Raw genomic sequence first — 16823 nt, 5'->3', positions numbered from 1 at the left:
ACATGCACAGTCCATGCACACAGACACAACACGACTCGGGAATCGAACCTGGACCCTGAAAGTGCGAGACCACAGTGAGAACATCTAAGCCAGCGTGCCACCATGAAGGATTTACAGAATGTGCACAATGTAAATGTAAACTGTGAGGTATAAACACAAACATTTAAAGGGGTTAAAATCTGATGTGTGGGTCTGACAGCAGCGGTATGATTGAAAGTGTGAAATGAAATGACGTGCGTGTCAGCGGCAGTGGTATTGTCCATGTTCCGTCTCAGTTATAAATAAGCTTTGTCCTGTGTTTATTTGAGAAATGAAATGTTATGAGACGAAAATCTTTTAAAAGTTGTATTTAATCAGTTCTACTATGAGTTCGTCTTTGAAGCGGCCCGACCCTAATTAAGATGTCACTGTAGACTTGTACGTACGGTACGTAACTACTCTTAACAGCAGAGTTGAATGATATCCACTGCTAATATCTGGTCAAGCTGATGTACTGCGGATTACGTTACGAACGTTTATAACAAACCAAATAAATCAAAGTAGCTGTAAAGCTTTACTTTTTCGCCGCTCTGCATCTACTTACAGCAGTTATTAAGTGCCATTGGACACATTTAAAAGCCAATTGATCTTGTGTACGCTCTCTTCCTCTCTCTCTCTCTCTCTCTCTCTCTCTCTCACACACACACACACGCACGCACACACACACACACAGAAACAGAGACACAGACACACTGCTTTATTACCTCAAAAACAGTAGGATAAAAAACAGAGAACTGACTTGGGGGAGGGAGTGAGGGGGGTTATGGGTTTTAAAAAAAAAAAAATCTTTGAAGTAGATCAAAGTTTTCCTCTCACAAGAGGAGCGACCGAATGGGAAGCTGTCCACATAAAGGTACAGATGGAGAGAAATCGATGGGCAGCTGGGGAAAAGAAACAGAAAGAGAATGAGGAAAAAATGAAACAAAAGAGGGGGAAAAACAAACAAACAAACAAAAACAAACAAACAAACCAAAAAAAAATCTGTGTACGTTTCAATGTCAGAGGCTAAAATGTAGATTTCTCGCTAACGTCACAGACTTTAAAACAAAAAAAAAGAAAGGTAAGCATGCGAGATGAGCATGAATCAGAAAAGCACAGACAGACAGACGGATAGATAGATAGATAGATAGATAGATAGACACTAAAGACTTGAACACGAAAGCCCGTTAGTATTCAATACATCAGGCATCAGTGTTATTAAACTTGCTTCAAATTAGAATACACGAGCTTTGCATTTCAAATCACTGGTGCCTCGAGTCATATGAAATATTGGCAAACTGTTGCATCTCTTCTCTCGGATATACTTTGTAAGAATTTAAAAGAACGAATCCATGTGCGAGAGTGTGTGTGTGTGTGTATGAATAAATAAATAAATAAATAAATAAATACACATGGCTTAGACTTCTTTGTCTGGGGCATCCCATGGGTGCTCGGTCAGATTGAGATCTGGGGATTTTGGAGGCTGGAATTTCAATGGCCTTGGGCTCTTCACCTGCTGAGTCCCAGACGCGACAGGTTGTGGTGGCGCGCTGAGCTCTGGTGCTTTTCTATCGCATTTTTTTATTCTGTCAGCTGCATTGGCTTGGGTGCCCATGATTGTGTCACCAGTTTACTGGTTTATAAATGATAATTAAAGGTTTTATTTAAACTTAAGCACTTTTGTAAGTCCGCCAAATGCCTAAATGTAAATCTACAAATGGTGGTCAGTCCATGTGTGAAAGTGATTCCTCAGGCCAACAGAACCAGACTTTCACAAATGGCCGTGCCATCAGGGACGAAAAACTCCATATATGTGATAACCTGGTCATCAGCCGACTTCATAGACACCGCTGAGTCCAGACCTGAGCGACTGAAGCAACACACTGCCTCCAAAGGCTTGAATAGCATCATGCGCTTCCTTTCTTACCCTGACACGGCCATCGCTCTGGAACAGGCTCAATCTGGACTCAATCGGACCACATGATCTTTTTCCGTTGTCCAATCTTTATGCTCACTAACGTGGTTTTCTTATGGACACGCAGGTGTTTAGTCCCAACCCTGTGACTCCTCATCATTGTCTATTAAACTTAACTCAGAATTTTTTATCATGCAACTTCACCAAGCGTTTAAGAGGTCTCCATTTATGATCTTTTTTTTTCTGAATATATATATATATATATATATATATATATATATATATATATATATATATATATATATAGAGCAGCCTGCTTTCCTTCAAAACAAAAATGAAGTGGAAGTCGAAGTCTAACTCCAAGTTCAGGATGTGTTTTTTTTTTTTTTTCTTCAAGTGGTACTGCAAATATTCTCTGACTTTAATGTTGTCTTAAATATTAATCTTGTTTGGTGCACTGGTCCCTCTCTCGGTGACAGCACATCTCACAGCTCATCAAAACTGGTGTGTGTGTGAGACTGAGAGAAAGAAAGAGACAGAGACAGAGAGAGAGAAAGAGAAAGAGAGAGAGAGAGAGAGAGAGAGAAGCCTCAGTGGAGTGTTTAAGTGAGTGCGAGCTGTACTTATGATACGCAGCGTGCCGCTCATGATTTGTGGCTGGCTGCGGGGTGAAATGTTTTTGACAGGAGCGTCTCTCTCTGTTCGACTCGTCTCGTGGCCGTGAAGCTCTGTAACACCGAGTAACTGCACACGCAGGCCTCCAGCCGTGACCCTTGGTACACGCGGTCTCTCGGTCGGCCCGGACATCTCGCCGTCGTAATCGGTGAAGGATTTGATCGTGGAGCGGCAAACATCATGAAGAGTTCACGACCTTCTCCGGTCAAGAGAGGAATTAGACCTCTCGCTCGGGGTTGTAGGTTGCGTTGACTTTTACGCTTGTTTATACATTAGCCTACGGGTAAGTCTCTTAATTTATAGCAAGCTGATGTGAGTTTAACCTCGACGCTACACCAGCTTGTTTCCGTTTGTGATTCTTGGTTTAGACATAACTCACTGTCAGCTTTCTTTTTTTGTTTTCTCCACTTAATGATTCCTGCTTCGACTCGATTCATTGTGCTATCATCTCGTCTGGTTGTCAGTAGCGCTTCGGAGACCCGTCCGGAAGTTCGCCTCGGACGAGGGTTACACTGCGATGAATTGTTTAACCCGAATTCTTTTTGTAATAGATGATTCAAACTGTTCTAAACTTAAACAGGACAGGGTGATTCACTCATAAGACGCGAAAACCCAAATATTCTGTGATAACTCGAAAGGAAATCGAACAAAACAACGCACAATGTGCTTCTCAGCATACGGAGCTCATGGTTGAACATGAGTTACCAAACAGGTCACTTTCAACAATATGGAGAAATGTGTTGCACATAGGCAAGAAACAAGACAAAAATCGAGTCCTTCTTTCCCCAGCGGTGTAATTTCGAAGGGGCTTTGGCCACCACGGTCGCCGGATCTCACACTACCAGACTCCGTCCTTTGGGGTACGCTCGAAGGAAGGGCCAGAAATTGTCCATATGTTCTTGTCGAGGACAAGAAAACAGATGATCTCTTCCAGCATTGCATGTAATGCAATCGATTCCACATACTGTACGTCAAGGTACAGTATTCAATTCAATTCAATTCAATTTTATTTGTATAGCGCTTTTAACGATTTACATTATCACAAAGCAGCTTAACACAATCAAAAGTCCATAGCGTGTACACATCAGTACATAGCGTATTTTTATTTATTTTTTTGCTTTAGATTGCTTCATTACAGTGAGAGTTATTACAAAACATTCGAGGCCTTTTTGATCACCCTGTTCAACTTAACCACCAACGTACACCAACACTACTTAAGAAAAAAAGCCTTGATTATTTAAAAGCGTTAAGGATGCAGAGGGAGAAAACCAGGACGGATATACTGTAGGAAGTAAACCGAGCCACCGGGATACGGATCACCCAAATTCAGGGTTGAACTTTCACTGAAACAAGGCTAACATGAACGACATTTCCGTCTCGCAATGCAACATGCGGTTAAACTAACACACTCTGCATTCACTTATTTGCTTACGACACAAAAAAATTATCTGCACCTCTACAGCCTCGATCTTCAAACCTCGATTTTTTTTTTTTTGACGTTCTTACGAACTTATTTTTCCAAAGCCTGAATCGGTGGTAAGTTACTGTACAATAAACCTTCTTCAACAGCAATGAGAGCCCTGATGTCTAAGTAGACTTTTCTTTACAATGGATCATTTTTTTTATTTTATTTTTTTGACTCATGACGGTGGTGGTGGTGGTACGGAGAAGCCGCTGACGGTGGCTCGCTGTGCGTTCTCCGGGCGCTCCTCGGCATCTTGAGGGTGTCCCGATGACAGAACTTTTCTGCTGACGGAGTCCACCTGCGCTGTTGCGGTCTGGTTTACAAAGCGAAACATCTGCTCGCGCCGCCGCATCACTGATGTGATGAACAACACCGGGGAATTACTCGCTTAATGAAAAGTGTGTGTGTGCTTTTCTGCATGGGAGACTTCATTAGGTCTATGAAGCAAGAGAGAGAAAGAGAGAGAGAGAGAGAGAGAAAGAGGGTGGATGGAGACTATGTTAACAACGACATAGCAATGTGAGCCGATGTGGACTTTGAGAAAAAGAGAAAAAGAGAGAGAGAGAGAGAGAGAGAGAGAGAGAGAGAGAATATGACAGGTCTGTAAAATAAAAAAGTAGTACAAGTCAAAAAAAAAAAAAAAAAAAACTATCTGACTTGTCAGCATCAGTGATGCGATCATCGCTCATTAGTCGGGTTTAATAATAGCAACCGTTCCTCTTACTGCTCCCCACACACTGACCACACACCTTTACACAGCAGCACACACACACTCCTGCTAGTTTCACTCACATCACATCTCACACACACAACCTCAAACTCCCACCACCTGCCAAATCCTAAAGCTCTCACTCCTTCTCTTACTGCAGGACTTTCAAGTGCCACACACACACACACACACACACACACACACACACACACACACAACTTATGAAACCAACATCCTCCACTTCGGCGGTAACCAAACAAACCCAAACACACACGGATCAGTGACACATTAGTGTCGGAGCATGTCAGAACACCTACATAACTTGACGGAGCCACACTTGTGTGTATGCTCACACACTTACACACACACACACACACACACACACACACACACGCAGGATGAAGCACTCATCTATTCCGTAATGAACGCCGACATGTGCTGGACAGCTCCTGGGACTGAGTCTGACACACACATTAGCGCCAATACCACTCGGAATGAGAGAAGAGATGAGACAGTAAAACGTGAAAATTAATCCTTTACACGGAAAAAAGTAAAATAAAATAAGTGAGAGAGGGGAGTGGGTGTGTGGGTGGGGGGCAAACCAAAAGCAGGGGTGTTAAAATATTTTGGTCATCCAACCAAATGAGACGAGGTCTCCTGGGATAGGCTTGACCCGAACACCTGTCCAGGTCAAGCGGAATAAAAGATAATTAAAATTAATGCTCAAGTATTCATTAATTAATTCAGCAATCAATCAAGTGATATTATTGAATATTCATTAATGTACTATATTATTATTACTTGGTCAATTAGGTGACGTCAGGCAAGGAGGCTTGGAGGTTATGCTACAGTACTTCCAGGTTCATAATTATTGGATTACTGTATACATATATATATATATATAAGGCCCATAAAACACTTTGCTAGAACTTGAGCTGCAGAGAGCACGTCCTTATAGAACCGCATCTACTCTGATCACATGAGACAACTGGTATATAAACTTGAAGCTATAATTCCATGCTTCTTTGTCCGTTAAAACCACCTTTTTGGGTTTTGGGTTGTCCTCATGCCGCCGGGATTTGACCCCATGGGGTGTGACGCTGCACTTTTGTATAAAACTAAGAGAGTTTTTTTCTGTTGACTTAAAATGTCAATCCGTCTTGTCTCAGCTAATCGGGTTTCTTAGTTTGCTAGTTAATTTTTGTACATTTTTTTTTGTATATTTATGTTGTCTTGTCAATCAGTATTGTCTTAGCTAGTCAGCTAATTAGGTATCTAAGCTAGCTAGTTCATTTTTGTTAATTTATATTGTAAATTTATGTTGTCTTGTCAATCAGTCTTGTCTTAGCTAGTCAGCTAATTAGGTTTCTAAGCTAGCTAGTTCATTTTTGTAAATTGTTTTGTATATTTTTGTTGTCTTGTCAATCAGTATTGTCTTAGCTAGTCAGCTAATTAGGTTCCTAAGCTAGCTAGTTCATTTTTGTAAATTGTTTTGTATATTTTTGTTGTCTTGTCAATCAGTATTGTCTTAGCTAGTCAGCTAATTAGGTTCCTAAGCTAGCTAGTTCATTTTTGTTAATTTATATTGTAAATTTATGTTGTCTTGTCAATCAGTCTTGTCTCAGCTAGTCAGCTAATTATTGTAGGTTTCTTAGTTAGCTTGTTACTCTTTGTTAATTTGTGTTGTAAATTTACGTTGTCTTGTCAAACCGTTTTGTCTCAGCTAATCAGGTTTCTAAGTTAGCTAGTTAATTTTTGTTAATTTATATTGTAAATTTACATTGTCTTGTCTCAGCTAGTCAGCTCATTAGGTTTCCAAGTTAGCTAGTTAATTTTTATAAATGTATGTTGTATGTAGCACCAAGGTCCTGGAGGAACGTTGTTTCGTTTTACTGTCTACTAAACTTTACATGGTTGAAATAACAATAAGAGCCTACTTGACTTAACTTAACTAAAAAAACGAAACAAATGTCACCACTTGGTCCAAAATGAAGCTAACTGACAAACTGTTTTAGACCTGTGAAAACTACTCTTTATCTACAGGTATGTGACACTTTTATAGCAAGTCAGCTTAGTTTTGTGCTATGGTCGAAAGTGTGCGGTAGAAGATATAAATCAGATTTTATCGGTTGTTAAATACCTTATCTTCTTGATCCTTTAACAGGGCCGGGCACATTTTAATCCTAAACACAGTTTTAATGAACACAATCCGTAGCTGGCTCCCATTTGTGATAAAAAACCCATGCATTTATTTATTTTTTTCGCTATAAAACCATGCTGCTGGCGAAGGTATTTTTAGAAGTAGCAGGGAAATTCTGGTGTGGAAATGAAATAAGTCTGAGGGTTTCCTCTCTCTCTCTCTCTCTCTCTCTCTCACTACAACACAGAATCCTCTTTTAATTATTCTAAAAAAGAGTTTTCCCTGAGGCGCGCTCCTCGTAAACAAAATCGGAGAGACTGGCCACGTCTCAGCGACCGGACACGATACCGTAGCTTATTGATATATGAAATACTGTATGCATGACTCAAATCACACACATTGTGAGTTCGTCCTGTACGTGATGGGTTGTATGTTCTAACACGTTTAAGGAGGGGGGTGAAATAATTCATTAAGTTGAATTGAGTAGAGAAAATGATGTGTGGAAGATCCTTCAGTTTTATTAGCAATTCAAACACCTGCACACCTGCTAGCTCGCCATCTGCTGTGGAATCAGAAACGTATCTGCGCTGACTGCTAGCGTACTCCATGCCAGCAGAAGTGGAGACCCTGAAGTATGACCGCAGGAACACTGTGTCGATGTCCACGACCTATCGTCATATCGGGAAAGACCGATCCCAGGGGCGGCCTGATGTGTTTTTTTGATGCGTTCGTTAAACAGCAGCCGCACAAAAAAAAAGCCTCGGTGCTTCATCGTACCCGTCGGTAGCGCGCGTGCTGAGAAACTCCGGGCTGAAGGGCCTCCGTGCAAGATTTCAACAGGAAACACCAGGAGTGCATCAATCACACAATCATACACACAGACACACAGCCCATGCAGGATAATGATCTCCCCTGACTGCCTCCTTGTCCAGTCAAGTCAGAGAGAGAGAGAGAGAGAGAGAGAGAGGAGCTTAGAGAAGACCGGAGGGTAGGAGCGCAGGTATCAGGATCCAGCAGCACAGAATCAACACCGCACCACGGAAAAAAAAAAAAAAAGAAATATGTTAATGAGAATTAAGCGGTATCTAGATAGAAACGTCCTTGAGGTGTTGATATGCGTACGTGGCACGGCGAGATAAGGGAAGTAATAATAATGCAGCAAGTTCTTCATCAAGAAAAAAGTAAAAAAAAAAAAAGAAAAAAGAAAAAGAAAAACGTCAGACGCGAGTAAACAGGGAAGCCAAAGAGGTGCTCGAGCAGAGAAGCACCTCAGGCACCGAGTGTGAAAAGTAGAGGAAGACAGAAAGCGAGGATGGATGCAGAATGGAAATGCGGTGTGAAACTCCATCATTGAGCTCGCACACACACACACACACACACCTGCTTGAAGCCTGAAGCATGACCTGCTGACATTTGTGGTTAATAATTAAGACACACAGCCAGTCTTACAAACGGAGACCTGAGCTCTGATTAAAAAGTGAGTGTGTGTGTGTGCATGCAGTGAAAAGGTTGTGCGAATAAAATGTGTGGTTGGTATATGGAACCATCCACATGTGCATGTGTGTGTGTGTATTTGTGTGAGGACGTAAAATAAAGGATATGGCCATCTTGCGGTGGAACATGTCATCTCGGTTGTCAGGAGAGCTGAAGGTGTCCAGATCTTTCTCCAGCTGCAGCAGCTGCTTCTCCATCTGCTTCAAACTCTTCTCCAGGTTCTCCGCCGAGACTAAACACAAACACAAACACGAACAAACACAAACACACGCGATGTGTTTATCAGGAAGCAGCAATACGGAGAAATGACATAAATGTGAGCAGCATAATTAGCTTGAAGGGGAAAAAAAGCAGATCTGGTAACTAATTTCCGTTTTTTCTAAATGGACGAGAGAGAGAGAGAAAGAGAGAGAGACGTGCGACCACTAAACACACTTTACTGACTGGCGCCAAACACACAGGTAGCGATTATAACTGGAGCATTGTTACGCGTGAACTGATCACGGTGAGAAACCACCGGCTGGACTAAATATAAAAAGGATGAAACGCGACCGAAGTTCAGACTTCACAGGGAAAAGAAAAAAAGAGGAATAATTTCACACCTAAACCTATTAAAATCTTATCAAGAATTTCAAGGACGCGACCATCATGAAAAGGTCTCGTATGCAAAAAGAATCATCAGCTGGAGGGAGAAAAACACATCTCAGGAGCTTCAGTAACCCAACTTCACACCTTCTCTAGACGAGCACGTTTTATCCTAATTTTATGCATTATTGGATTAGATTAAGATATTAATACAGTACGACGATCATGTGCATCACGCTACGTACCATATGACAGACATCCAGCTGTGTGTGTGTAAGTGTATGTATGATAACCATGCTACTGTAAAACCGTCCAAGCATTAAGGACCAAGTGAAGCTTTAAAAAGCATGTCTTTTTTTTTTTTCAGATTCAAGTCAAATAAATACAAAAAGAATAAGAAAAAAAGAAACGCAGCTTAGCTTTTAATATGCACACGGTGCAATATAAAATATAATACAGAAGCGTGTCCCGATAGCCTGTGTACGTCGGGGAAATTAACACCCTGTACATTATATCCATCTAAGCAGAGGATAATCAAGCAAAACTCTATCCCAATGGATATAAATATTATGTAAGCAGTTAAAAACACCATTAAGAACAATTAGGAAACAGATATAAAACTTTTTTTTTTTTTTTAGGCCCTTGAGCATGCTGGCTGCCCCCCTACACAGTGAAGAGGAGGAGAATGATGATGATAAAGGAAGGAAAAGGAGCTCACAGATTAGAGATTCGAGTTCACTCAGACATGCCAGTCCTTTTACCATCGTGTACCATTTTGTCCCTGATCGATCCATATGACGGCTGCGAAACTGAACGTGCTGACGGTTTTTAGATCTGGCAGGCTCCCTCATCCAGAGATTTATCTCATTTTATACACGACTGAGCGATTGAAGGTTTAGGGCCTCGCTCGAGGGCCCCGGCGGTAACAGATTGGGCAATGGAGGGATTTAACCTCGCGTCCTTCGGTCCAACGGCTTAAACACGAAGCTGGAAAAACCTCAGGTGGTTTTGGAAACCTCGGCTCCCAAGTCGGAGGGGTTCACGGTGGCACCGTTGGGATTTGACCCGATACACACGTCCTGGACAACAAGGCGAACACTTTTCCACTTTTCTTTTACACTGTTGTGCTGCTAATTTGGGAGTCATTACAGTTACAAATCTGCGTAGGCATGAAGCTCCGATTTCATACTGTAATAATGAGTTTCTGTTTAGCTCCAACAAGCATACGGAAAACCGTTGAGAATATAGGACACGTTCAAACTCGGGGGCAACGACAGGAGAAGACGGCGCCGGGCTTCACTTATGTCAGGCACGATCGGGAGTTTAAGGTAAGACTAGGCAAGACTCGAGACTGAAGGCATCCTGTCGCCCCGGGGGACGATAAAAAGCCGTGTTCAGGACGATCAGAGATGTTCCCCGGGACGCCTCCGGGACAAAAGGCACAGCTGCATCTCATTCACCCAGCCCCAGCACTACGAATCCACCCGAGAGTGAGGTAAGGACACGTAAGTTGATGAAATGTCATTTTGTGGGTACTTACGATCGTAAGTTAGGACGTAGTTAAACACTTGTCTAGCTTGTAATGTTAATCCAGTGCGAACTCACTGTAGGAGGTCTAATTCCCTACTAACTTAGCTTATAGCTAGACAGAGCTGACCTTCCCTCGATGGCTCCACAACAACTGACCGCTAATTAAGCCAACTTGAGCTAACATAGATAATAAAGCTTACAGCTAAGTTACATTAAAAAAAACAGACATAAAAAAAGTCTGCATGTATGAGCGTGTTTTTTACTGTAAAAAAAAATTCATAATGAATGAGCTTTTTGACCAAATTGATAAAAAAGAATTTATCGAATTTCAATCAAAGATGATCTTGGTAGAAAACAAAACAAAAAAAATTAAATGTAATTATGAATTTCCTTGTCCCAGCGACAACTATAGAGAATACAAAAAAATATATATATATTATATATATATATATATATATATATATATATATATATATTTTTTTTTTTAGGTGGTTTACATTAACTTCGCAGCGGCAGAAACCGGTTTTCGGGTAAGTTAATCTGAACGAGGCTAATCAGACAAGAGAACAACAGACAAAAGGGCTGATTTATGTTTCTGCATCGAGTCTATGCTGTAGGCCTTGTGTAATGTCGTACCCTACGGCACCGTCACTGAACGTGACTCTACATCAAGGTGAGGCCTCGATCGGCCTTGATCGAACCGCATGATAGAGATTCTGTTCCGGGTTCTTCTTTTCCTTTGGATTAATAAACAGTGCCCACAGATTAATAATTTATGAGATTAATAAAGTTAATGAGAGCATGGATCAATAATTAAAGAGCACAGATTACTTAATTGATGCGCTCGGTTTAATAAACTGTAAACAGGGATTGTTAAAATGTCCTTGATCATCATCCTGGCAGTCTCTCTGTCTCTGATTTAATACATGCTTGTTTTGACCTTGGACTGAGATATGTGGACATACAATCAGTCCTCCTTGGAAATCAGAAATTTCTGGAATTTTAATGTCTCAGCATGTTTTAAGATGTGTATATTGTTCTCATAATAATAGTAACACATTTTGGTGAATGGATGTTTCATAAATCTAAGTGGGGTCTACTTATGTCGTGCAGTTGTTAACTTTAACACTTGCTTATAATAACCATAATAATAATAATAATATTTACTTATAATGATTAATTACTAGAGCGTATACAGTACGTTCTGCAGTACTGAGGAGAGAGCAGCTGCCTGCCGAAACCCGGATTCAAAACCAAAAAAATCTGAATGTTGTCATATTAAAGCTAACTAGCTTCTAGTACAAGGCTGAATCCCAAATCCCTGTCTAACCTCGGATCAAGGGCACTACTTTGTGTGTGGAACAAGGGCCTGTAACATCCTATACAGCGCAAACGCTTTCTATTTAACGCTTTTTGGGATTTAACAAGAAAACCTGAAAGTTAAATGTTGCTGATGTTTCTTAAAAGGAATTAGTGAAAATATAAAGTAGAAGTTACGAGATCTGTGGTTTATACTTCCCACCTTTTGGCTACATAGTATCAGGATGGACTGCTTTCATCCCGGTTAATTACACTAACTGTTTGTTTTCAGCTCTGGTTCCACCTGTCGCAGAAGAATGTGTGTGTTGGCAAAGCAACAACAAGGGGTTAAATAAAGAAACAAATCAATCTATTTATACTAAACAGTGTTTGTAGAACTGCTGTATGAAAGCAACATCACGCTCGAGGTTGTGCTGGACGACTGTATCAAAGCCGTGCCGATACCCGGCACATCATCACTCCATCTAATCTCGATCTCAGGTCTGGTGTTCGCCAGAACTATTAAGAAAAATTAAATAAATAAATAAAAAACATATGGCTACAAGTTGCGCGCGCACACACACACACAAGTAAAAGTGTGACAGCTTGAGAATGTGAGTTTGGTGCTTGTTTGTCATGTTTCATTAGGCAGTATAGATTTTCACAAAGCACAAGTTGTGCATTAGTGTACCACACCCGGCCTAATTAAATATATTACAACATCTGCATTCCCACACACACACACACACAGCCCAGATAAAGGACATAAATAACTTACAAGAAGGAAAAAAAACATCCTTTCATCAGACACACAAACACCTCGAAATAGATCACCTTGATAAACACTTCAGTCACAAACTCAAGGTAGAGGAAATACACGCCGGTTCACTTCATTTCGAATTCGACGTAAACATTCGGCGCTTGTTTCATCAGGGCTGCATCTATTTAGAGCTGTTGTATTGGCAAACTCCGGAAACAGTCGCTAAAGAGCTTTAAAGCCGACGCGGAACAGCGAGCGCCTTTGCACATGAAACAAAGACGTGCCGTGGCATCCTTGCCTTCCTCCTCGAGGCCACGGTGAGATTAGCATGCTGAAGCCAGCGAGGGTTGCTGAGCACAGAGGAGGCAGGGAAGCGCAGAGTAAGAGAGAGACAGAAAGAGAGAGAAAGAGAGAAGGAGGCGGGCCAAGGGGGCATCCTAGCGGTCCGAGAGTTCATAGGACACATGCATGGATACCAAACGACTCTCAGTGGAGGGCACGTATGTACGTATGGATTTAAACATGTACAGTATGCATGCATATGTGTGTGTGCGTAAGATGTAGCTTAAAGATAGAAACTTTTCCAAGCTCATTTCAGTTTTATGTCTGTGTACTTGATATCTGTTCTTTCTTAGAGATTTATATGGATACAATGATCCGAACAAACGTAAGCAAAGAAAAATAATTACCGTCTATAATAACGAAGTGCTTTAAATCTTAGGCATGTGGGTTTCTTCCAAAAGAAGAAGAAGAGAAGAAGTTCTATTGTTTGCACACCCCAGGAACACACAAAGCTAAGGTCTGAGTGCACGCTCAGCAATGATACGACCCGCCTGGAGCAAATAGGGTTAAGGGCCTTGGCTCAAGGGCCCAGCAGTGTCGACATGGTGAAGCTGGTGTTGAACGTCCGACCTTCTGATACCACTAACTCAGGGGCAAACCCTAAATGTGGTTTCCTCACACTTTCCAAAAGCATGCAGATAAACGAGCTATGATGAATTGCCCGTAATTTTGCATAAATGTGTCCACGGTGCTCTACAATAGACCGGCATCTCGTCCAGGCTTCATTCTAAACACTGGGAGAACATGCAGACTCCTTCGCACACAGACCCGAAGTCGGGATAAAGCCCTTGATCCTGGAGGTGCGGGACCACCGGGCTAACCACTACGCCTGGAGTATCGATTGATTTTTCTGCAATTGTGATCTCTTGGGTTGTGTGAAATTATGCACAAGAGTTGGATTAATCAGTCTGCAGAATCAAACTCTTTACTGTGCCTGACTTCTCCTGGAGTCACCATGTAGGTGATGAAAACCGATGCATCCATCACAACACTGATTAATTAACTCCTGGCACAAGTTTGAACTCCGGTTAAAACGGAAGCGGATCTTTTCACGCTTCATACAGATGACTTTAAATGCGTTTATAAATGCGTCAAGCGCAGATCGTGCTCATGGTTTATAGTGATCGCGTTTAATTTGCACCTGGCACTGTTCTTGTCGCTTGCAAAGTTGTGCCTAAGCTTTAAACGAACAAAGACCTCTTATATACACAATGCTGCTGCTTCTTGGGCTTTGCAGATTTTGCAGTAATCTGCGCGTACAGATCAATTTACCAAAATTATGCAGAACGGAATCTGTGTAACAAAACATACAGTCAGTAGATACTTTCCTCACAGCATGGCTGGTGCCAGATGGACTGGATGGAGTGTTTAAGATACCGCTCATCTTGTGGGATTTCTCAAATACCAGAGTCTCTAGAGTTTATGCAGAATTGGTTCGGTGGGTGGAAACGCCTCGCTAATGAGAGAGGTTAAAGGAGAACGGACAGATTGCTTTAAGTGGTTAGTGGAAAAGCCTCTCAGAACGCACAGGCTTGAGGCAGATGGGCTTCAATAGCGGAAACACGTCGCGATGGTGGGCTAAGGGTCAATAGCGTGAATCCATCAGACCAAAATGCCTCGGGTCAATATATCAAGCGTCTCTGGTAAGGTGGTGGTGTAATGATGTGTGGAATGGGTGTCTTCATCAAGCGCCAATCAGACTTTGGACATTTTATAACGCCTGATTTCAGCATAATAATGAACACGGGTTCAGGGGCGTCCTTAAAACCAGCCTCCTTCGGGATGTGGTAGAACAGGAGCTGCCGCCATGCCGACGTGCAACCATACTCCCCAAAGTCACGTTCCTCAAAACCTCTGGGGAAACCATGGCGCTCAGCAGTAGGGCTGTTCGGTGAGCATTACTGCAGTTTAGTACACAATCATGAACCGTAAATGTGTAATGACTTGCAGCTGGGAGCTGAGGAAGTGCTCCTGCACAGTGGAGGAGGAAGTGCAACAAGGGCACAATTCCAAAATCTTACATCCTATACTGACATAAATCTTAAGGTGATGGCAGGAGGTCGAAAAGGGCAATCTGAAAGACAATCTAGATAGGATTCCTAAGCTTATTTGCTTAAAAAAAATAAGATCTTAGCAAGTGAAATATTCTTGAATCTAGCAAAACCTAAAATATTTCTTATCTAGACTATAACTTTTATTTTTCCAGTCAAATGGTACTAAAATCGCAAGTAAATAATGGCTTGTACTATTGGCAGAGAATTTCGCTAGTTTTTAGGAAATTATTCTATTTCTACCAGAGGAACAAATCTGGTTTGTTATGAAATTTAATTTAACTTATTTTAAGAAATTATAAATAGGGTGTAATTTATTTAATGTAAACTGGACCACCAAATAAAATAAGCCAGATTAGATCAAACTGTTACTTTAAAAATTAGTTTTAATATCAATCACTATTAATAAATTCAATTGTTGCCACACCACCACTCAATGTGTTTGAAATGAAATGAGATTTTACTCTATCTGCACTGGAATTCCATGGTTTTTACCTGAGTCGAACAATTTTCCGCACATTTTCCTGAATTTATTTCAATCTGAAATAACTTTTTAAAAAGACAAATACATAATCTTTTCGACATAATATTCTTGCTTTTTTAATACGCTTTGTCCATCTGTCAACAGGCTTTCGTATTCCCCCAAAGTTTTAGGCTGAGCTGCGAGCCATGAATGCACCGCTGCCTTCACTTCTTCATCAGCGAGCGAGATGAGGACTATAGCAAGGATGCTTTAACACCTCAAACCGAAGGTTTGTTAAAGTTTTGGGCTTCAGCTCCTCAATAAGCGTCTCACTGTAACGAGCGCTGATGATTGTTGAACCTTTTTTTCTTGATAATGTTCCACTACTGGCCCTCCGGAAAACCGTTGATGAATTTTCCCAGCTGATGGTCGACTTTTTAGGTTTTTCCAGACGGCGACTGAGGACGTTTCCATTTAACCCTCAGGCTCGAAGGGACGAATTTGTGTCTCGTCACCAGTTACGATCCTTATTAAGAAACCTTTTCTCTGCGGATATCCAAACGCTCCTGTTTTCACGCTCTTCTGCAAGTGGTTTCGACACCAGGTACACCCTCAGCGTGGATCATTTTTGACTTACCCTTGTGTTTAATTAATAGTCACCCCTTCACTTACCTTTGTAGGTTACCGATAATTCTTTTGAAAAGACGAGGAGGTAGAAGAAGAGGAGATAAAACTCCAGCAAGGCTAACAGTACTCTATCAACAAAAGGTCAACACCGAGTCCACGCAGGGGCCGAGGTCTTTACACTATGTTCTGAGCTGCTGTTGTATTTATGGCTCAGAGCAGAGGCGGTGTGTGTTTGTGGGCATCTGTGGGTCGAAAGGCCGCGGATCACTGATACATAATTTCCCATCAGGAAGTGACGGAGAACGGAAGGTTCCGCCAAACACAATCTTTTTGTTAATCAGGTAGTTTTTGAACAAACTTGGGAAGTAAGTGGTGTAAATCCTGAATGCTGGCTCAAATCCTCGGAGCTAGACCTTGACGATCTGTCTCAGCCGGAATCCTAAGCTGAGCAGCAAACCATCTCACAAGACTGATTATACAGTATCTCAGGGCACATTTTCTGGACAAGCACTTCTCCTGTAAGTCTTGAATCATTAGTATATAGGATGATATAATTTTTTTGTCTTTCTGTTTTCACATATACGCGTAATTATCGAGTTTGCTTCTGGCTCGTTTGGTCTGTTCGACCATATGCTTGCTTTACATTTTAGATTCCTGTCATGGCCTTGTGGTTTGTGTGTCCTGTTAATTAAAACTATAAAGAAGAGACTTCTAACATAGACAAAGGCGGTTATGGAAACCCCGCCCGCT

At 41.5% G+C, this 16823-nt stretch overlaps 1 protein-coding gene across 1 annotated transcript in view; it reads right to left on the bottom strand.

Annotated features, from left to right (window-relative positions):
• The window catches only part of diaph3 (diaphanous-related formin 3), a 373414-nt gene that overhangs the window by 99714 nt on the left and 256877 nt on the right, over positions 1-16823 (bottom strand). The window contains exon 23 of the mRNA XM_053513323.1: positions 8524-8648. Within this exon, the coding sequence (XP_053369298.1) occupies positions 8524-8648 (125 nt within the window). The remainder of the gene's footprint in view (positions 1-8523; positions 8649-16823) is intronic.

This window comes from Clarias gariepinus, chromosome 15, assembly GCF_024256425.1.
Source record: "Clarias gariepinus isolate MV-2021 ecotype Netherlands chromosome 15, CGAR_prim_01v2, whole genome shotgun sequence".
Taxonomy (NCBI): domain Eukaryota; kingdom Metazoa; phylum Chordata; class Actinopteri; order Siluriformes; family Clariidae; genus Clarias; species Clarias gariepinus.
The sequence above is the reverse complement of the archived record's forward strand: the minus strand, read 5'-3'. Positions and strand labels throughout refer to the sequence as shown.